Here is a 6377-nt window from a genome sequence, read left to right on the forward strand (position 1 = left end):
ACTTGGACTTCCGTCTTCTCACCACGATTGATATAGCAGTGCGACGAAAAGAAGCCCGAGTGTACGCAATGCCTCAAGTATGGCGTCCTTTGCGACTCAGACACTGCGGTCTCCGCGCCGGCAGAGCCCGAGCCAGAGCCGCCAAGGCCCGAGCCCGAGATGGAGCTCGACATGTTGGACCTGGAGCTCATGTTCCACTGGAGCACCGAGACGTGCACGACGCTGACACGTGACCCGACGGTCAACAAGTTCTGGCAGATCAACGTGCCCAAGATTGGGTTCCGGTGCGACTACGTCATGCGCAGCATGCTGTCGCTGGCGGCGCTGCACATGGCGTACGTCTGTCCGTCGCGGGAGGCCGAGCTGCTCGAGAGGTCGGTGCGGCATCACGAAGTGGCCACGCGCGGCGTCGCCGCTGTCGTGACCAGTGTCGAACAGGTATCGCGGGCCGGCGATCAACAGCTGGCGGACGACCTCTTCCTGTTCTCCATCCTGACCATGTTTTATGGTAAGTCCCTGCCTGCTGTTGCGCCGTGTGCGTTAGAGACGTCTCGCTTATGATGCAGCCATGTCCAACTCACGCGATCCCGGCGATGTTCTCCTTGGGACGACCAGCCAAGGGCCAGACTGGATCCTCCTCTTCACAGGCACGCGCCACCTCGGTGGCGTCAGCAACTCGGGCCACCATCCCACGAGTCCTCTCTATCCGCTCATCCGCGTTGCCATTTTCCGGTGGACCCTCACGCAGAAGACGTACACGCACCCGTACCTCGACCCGCTGCGGGCGCGGCTCGCGGCCGCCACTTACATCCCCGCCGACGTCCGCGCCGTCTACGACAAGGCGGTGCACGCGCTGCACCAGTCGTTTGGGCTCTTTTACGTCGAGAAAGACGAGCTGCTCGAGGGGTCGATCGACCTGTTCATCTGGGTTGGCAACGTGATTGAGGATTTCCTGCCGATGCTCCGAGAGGAGACACCCCGTCAGGAGGCGCTCGTCATCTTCAGTTATTTCTGCATGCTGCCGAAGAAGCTGCCGCGGCAGTGGTGGCTGAACCGGTGGGCGGACAGTATCAAGATCCGGACGTATGAGCTGCTGGATGCCGAGCACCGGACGTGGGTGGTCGAGCCGACGATGATAGATGGAGGTGGGTAGATGGAGGTGATGGATGGACGCGGATTAGGCGGATGAGGTGGAGGTGGGTGAGATGACGAGATGGATGATACCAGTAGATTTGTAGGATGGGGTGTTGCAGTATGAGCGACTTGGGAGGTAGGAAGAGTTGGTGACTGGTGCTCCTGAAGAATCAAGGTCAGGCAGGCACCTCGGTGTTTGTGTATGTGTCACAGGTCCCTCGCTCCTGCCTTGCTGCCATGCCTCTAGCCTCCTTCCCTTTCTTCTCCACCCCTTCCCCTCGTCTCCTTCCTCCCTCTTTGGCCCTCCAGCCAGCTCTTCCCGTTCTTGTAGGCTGACGTCCTACCCGTCACCAGTCCCATATGGTGTAGTGGCCAACATTACGGACTCTCAATCCGTAGCCCCGAGTTCGATCCTCGGTGTGGGAAGCTTTTGCTGCATGAACGGGCCAGGTGTTTGTGGTATGGGAGCCGGTGGCTGCTGAGGCTTCACGAAGTACCTTGTATACATGTGCGTCTGTATGGCGCCGATCTTGGTCTAAAATCGGTGTTTAGCGCAAGGTAAGATGGATTAGAATGGACCAACTAGTCAATCGTTGCTGTCTATCGTCATGCTGTTGGACTCTGGCGATGCACCTATCGTGGTCTGTCGACATCAAGGTGTTCACAGAGCCAGTCATGCCCAACCAATCTGCCCCCTGTCTTAGCTTTACTTATAGCGCAGAAGCAATGCCCCTTGTACGTAAAAATACGCGAGCAATCATAGCCTTGAGCTCAACCCTACAACCCGACCAACGGAAGCAACACGCGCCTCAGTGCCTCGGCAGCCTAGAGCAGTATAGCTTTGACATGTCGCACGCACCGGCCCTGCGTATAAGATGCTCACTGCACGGCTCCTCTTCACACACTCCACAAAGCAAAGCGAGCGTCCAGTCTAAGAGGAAAAAGTCATATATGCATTGCGTGACTCCTATGCTACGTACAGACAAGACAGAGACAGAGAGAGTGTGATACAACTACAATCTCCCGCGTCCCCGCCCCCCCCACCCCCCCGCGCTCCCACGCCGCACGCGCGCGCCAATCTATCCAGGTAGGGTGTTGGGGAGGGACACACGGGGGCGTCGCATCGATCCCGCTTCCCTGGCGCACCACGCACACACACACACACACACATACACACAGAGAGACATGACGACGTGGCGCGCACGTGTCGCGAGTCTCTCTTTTTCGTCGGTCCTGCAAGCGGTCTCGTCCGTTCTCGGTTGGGAGAGCGAATCTCCCCATGTCTGTCGCGCGTTGCTTTCAAAGTTCCATCACAACTGAGAAGAGAGAGGGAGATGATTCTTTTTGATTGGCGGAGGGAGTGTGGCAGGTGGATGGTTGAACAATAGGGGTCGGGGAGGGCGAGAGGTATCATGGGTGCAGGATTCGGTTCAGGGAGGGAGAACGGGAGGGGCCCCGAAAGGGCGGGTTGGAACCAGGTGCCGTTTAGAGCGTCTCCATCTTGTCGAGGATGGCGCGGGTGAACTCGTGGGTGGTGGACTCGCCGCCCATGTCGCGGGTGCGGACCTTGCTGTTGAATTTGTCAGTACAAGCGGGAATGGCTGCCCACCGTGCACCCTGCATAAAGAACTTACCCGTCGGCAATGACGGCGTAGACGGCCTGGGAGATGCGGTTGGCGTGGTCGTCGAGGCCGAGGTGGCGCAGCAGCATGGAGCCGGACAGGATGAGGGCGGTGGGGTTGGCCTGGTCCTTGCCCTTGATGTCGAGACCGACGTGACGGCAGCCGGGCTCGAAGACGGCAACGTCGCGGCCCATGTTGCAGCCGGGGACGATGCCGGGCCCGCCGACGAGGGCGGCGCCAATGTTGGACAGGATGCCGCCGTAGAGGTTGGGCATGACCATGACGTCGAACTGCTGGGGGCGGCCGACGGCCTGCATGGAGGCGTTGTCGACAATCATGTCGTTGACCTCGAGGCTGGGGTACTCCTTGGCGACCTGGTGGAAGGTGGAGCGGAAGAGGCCGTCGGCGAGCTTCATAATGTTGGCCTTGTGGATGCAGGTGACCTTTTTGCGCGAGTTGGCGAGGGCAAAGTTAAAGGCAAACTTGGCGATGCGCTCCGATTTGGCGCGCGTGATGATCTTGAGCGACTCGACGACGCCGGGGACGGACTGGTGCTCGAGGCCCGAGTACTCGCCCTCGGTGTTCTCACGGATGATGCAGAGGTCGACGTTGTTGTGGCGCGTCTGGTAGCCGGGGATGTTCTTGATGAGGCAGATGGAGGCGTAAATGTCGAGCTCCTGGCGCATGGCGACGTTGAAGGACTGGTGGCCGGAGCGCGAGATGGGCGTGTGCAGGATGCCCTTGAGGCCGAGCTTGTTGCGGCGGAGGGAGGAGACGGACTCGCGGAAGAGGTCCTCGGTGCGGCCGGACGAGGCATCGACACCGGTCACGTCGACCTGCTCCCACTCGACGGGGACGTTGTCGGCCTTGAAGATGGTCTTGACGCTCTCGGCGACCTCGGCACCGATACCATCACCGGGGATGAGGGTGACGGTGTACTTGCCGCCAAACTTGGTGGGCTTGAAGATGTCGGACTGGATGGTCGCGTAGGCAGCGCGGGCGCCGCCGGGGATGATGGGGCCGGCGGTGGCGGAGCGCAGGAGCTGGACGGCAGGTCAGCAAGGAGGGCTTCTTGTTTGATGGCATGGCAGCAGTGCCGTGTCCTGCGATTGAGGCCTTGCTCGCAGGTTTCTTCGGCTTTCCCCCGCCGCCGCCTCGGCCTACGAGCGAGCGAGGGACCGACGAGCACACGAGCCAATTGAGCGGCGAGCCAGGGAGCAGCACGTACCTGCGCGGTGGTGGCGGATCCTCGAGACAGCATTGTGGCGGATGTGATGGTTTCTCGACTTCGAAGGGAGATGTGTCGCGAAAGCAAGAGGTCGTGATCAAGGTCGAGGTCGAAGTCGAGTTCAAAGTCGAAGTCGAGGTGGCAGGCGGGTTCGGGAACGGGACGAAGAGAAACAAAAAAGAGTGGATTGGATCGGGTCAAGTTGGAACCTGCAGAAGGCTGAAATGCGAAATGCCGCAAAAGCACTGGACCGAAGCCCAGCGGTAGCCGGCGCGCGCCTGTCATTGGTGCGACGCCCTCTCGGCCGACCCCGCCTGCGAGCTCGGCTTCCGAGCCACGCGATCCGATGTTCACCCGTCGCCGACGGTACCTTACGTCCTTAACCTTAGGTAAGGTAGGTAGGTATTTGCCTACCTAGGTACCTTACCTAAGGTAAGGTAGGTAAGCTAGGTAGGTACTTTGCCAGGTAGGTACTTTGCCAGGTAGTACCTTGCCTAGGTACCTTACCTAAGGTAGGTAAGCTAGGCAGGCAGGACTATCAGCCTTGTCGGCGGAACAATAGGGAGCCTTGTGCTTCAGACAAGACGAAGGATTCTTGCACTATGACGAGCGATGGTCAATCATCTCGCGGCGGGCATCATGAGTTACCGCACAGACATGAGGAAGTAGCATGTATCTGGCCTCCATGGTCAACCTTGGTTCACATCATCGGTCAGAATAAGACCAGCCTTCATGTCTCACGTATACTTCATCTTCAAGTCATCACCAATATTCCAATTGTGTACGTGCCCGAGTCTTCATAAAGTCCAGCGTTCGTTCCCATTTCTTGATCATCTTCAGTACCATGCCATCCTATCCTCAACGGCCACGCTCACCTCTCGCGGATGCTACTGACACCTCCATCCCACTGACCAACATGGACTATCGTGGAAAGCCAATCTATCGTCATTCTACCGCAATGGTTCCCGTGCTCGTCTGCCATCAATGTCAGCATGCTTCTGGAACACCCATCAGTCGGGTGCAACGGGCACCTGTCACCAAAGGGGATGGTGATGATGATGGTACATTTGTACGCCTTAACATTCCCCAGGGGCAAACGGGCACCTGCGCCGACCTATATACGCAAAGCAACAAATGAAACCCTTCTCACTAGCTGCCACTGGTATTGGAGACCCCTCGGGGCCAAGGCCGTTCGGGGGCTCCACCGACTCCTCTTGCGAGTGAGCTTTTCTACCATCAAAGAGGCGTCACAGAAACAAGGTCAAGCGTGAAAAGAAATTACTCCCAAGTAAGACCACCATCTCGTCAGAGGTCTACCTCCAAATTCGAAAGCAGGTCAATAGACAATGGTGAGACCGCGCCAAAGGCCACAATAGCTGACCTGGACCCCGTTTCACGTATTGGTTCAGTGAAATTGTCAGAGCATGGGCTTGAGCAGAGTCAAAGGTCTTCCGCAGAGGTCCGTAGGCAATTGAGAGCAGGTACAGGGTAGAATATCTAAGATGCAGCCTCTGCAGTCCTGATATATACGTTATTTTACTACCTAGCCGTGGCTAGCCCCCTCCGTGGCTCTATAGGGGCTTCCTGACGAGACTAATGGTTTTGAAGCATGTTGATGCAACGGCAAACTTCTATGATATATGCACGAGTAGAATCGGCTGGTCGTCACAACCGCAGAGTAAAGAAACGGCAGATCGGCACCATAGTCTTTGGAAGGGAAGATCGAAAGACCACTGGCCAACCCGCTGGTATCCGAATCCTGCTGCTCCCAGCAGGCCCAACATCACCACATTTGCAGTCTCACCTCTCGCCTTCCATGTCCGCACTGAGCCTTCATTCGCCCGAGAGTGAAACTACCCATGTGCTTTGACAGGCCCGACCCTACCGACCATCCGACAAGGCAAGCACCCAAACTACGCCCTCCACCCCCTGACCACCTCCGCCAGCGCCGCGTCACCGCCAACGTTGCCCGGAAACACAACAAACGGCACGCCAGGCCACTTGCCGCCGCCCTCGACACACCGCCACAGCGGCACCCCGGCCGCCGCCTGCCCGACGACGCGCGCCCGCCGCATGCCGAGCCCCCTGCCCGCCATGTCGGAGCTCGTGATGCCGCCCTTGGCCACGACGTAGCGCGGCCGCGTCGCGAGCCCGCGCAGCACGTCGACGAGCGCCGACGCCACGACGGCCCCCATGTCGAGACTCGCCGCCCCGTCGGCGCCCACGACCAGCGCCGCGACGTGCCGGGCGGGGGTCCGCCCAGAAACCGCCGGCCCGGCGGTGGACAGAAGCCCCGGGGTTTCCTTGTGGCCAGACCGGGGTAACTCAACAAGGCCCCCCGAAGACCAATTTTAAATACCTTTAACCGCGCGCCCGCGTCCTCCCCCCGAAAG

At 59.2% G+C, this 6377-nt stretch overlaps 3 protein-coding genes and 1 non-coding gene across 4 annotated transcripts in view; 2 read left to right on the forward strand and 2 right to left on the reverse strand.

Annotated features, from left to right (window-relative positions):
- Positions 1–568: 568 nt before the first annotated feature.
- On the forward strand, positions 569–1153 carry VDAG_02871 (uncharacterized protein; the record flags this gene model as incomplete). The annotated part of the gene is made up of 1 exon (XM_009653524.1): positions 569–1153. One exon carries the CDS (start codon positions 569–571, stop codon positions 1151–1153), a length of 585 nt encoding a protein of 194 aa, XP_009651819.1.
- Positions 1154–1488: 335 nt separating this feature from the next.
- On the forward strand, positions 1489–1560 carry VDAG_20104. Its single transcript has one exon. It is a non-coding gene; the product is annotated as a tRNA-Glu (tRNA).
- Positions 1561–2619: 1059 nt separating this feature from the next.
- VDAG_02872 (isocitrate dehydrogenase subunit 1) lies at positions 2620–4140 on the reverse strand (the record flags this gene model as incomplete). Its single annotated transcript, XM_009653525.1, has 3 exons — positions 3985–4140; positions 2769–3799; positions 2620–2704 (listed from the first exon to the last, which is right to left on the reverse strand). The coding sequence occupies exons 1-3, from the start codon at positions 4015–4017 to the stop codon at positions 2620–2622; spliced, it is 1149 nt and encodes a 382-aa protein (XP_009651820.1). The 5' UTR covers positions 4018–4140.
- A 1757-nt stretch (positions 4141–5897) lies between these two features.
- The window catches only part of VDAG_02873 (uncharacterized protein), a gene marked incomplete at both ends in the record, with an annotated part of 1595 nt that continues 1115 nt past the window's right edge, over positions 5898–6377 (reverse strand). The window contains one exon of the mRNA XM_009653526.1: positions 5898–6308. Within this exon, the coding sequence (XP_009651821.1) occupies positions 5898–6308 (411 nt within the window). The remainder of the gene's footprint in view (positions 6309–6377) is intronic.

Source organism: Verticillium dahliae, genomic scaffold (assembly GCF_000150675.1).
Source record: "Verticillium dahliae VdLs.17 supercont1.4 genomic scaffold, whole genome shotgun sequence".
Lineage (NCBI taxonomy): Eukaryota > Fungi > Ascomycota > Sordariomycetes > Glomerellales > Plectosphaerellaceae > Verticillium > Verticillium dahliae.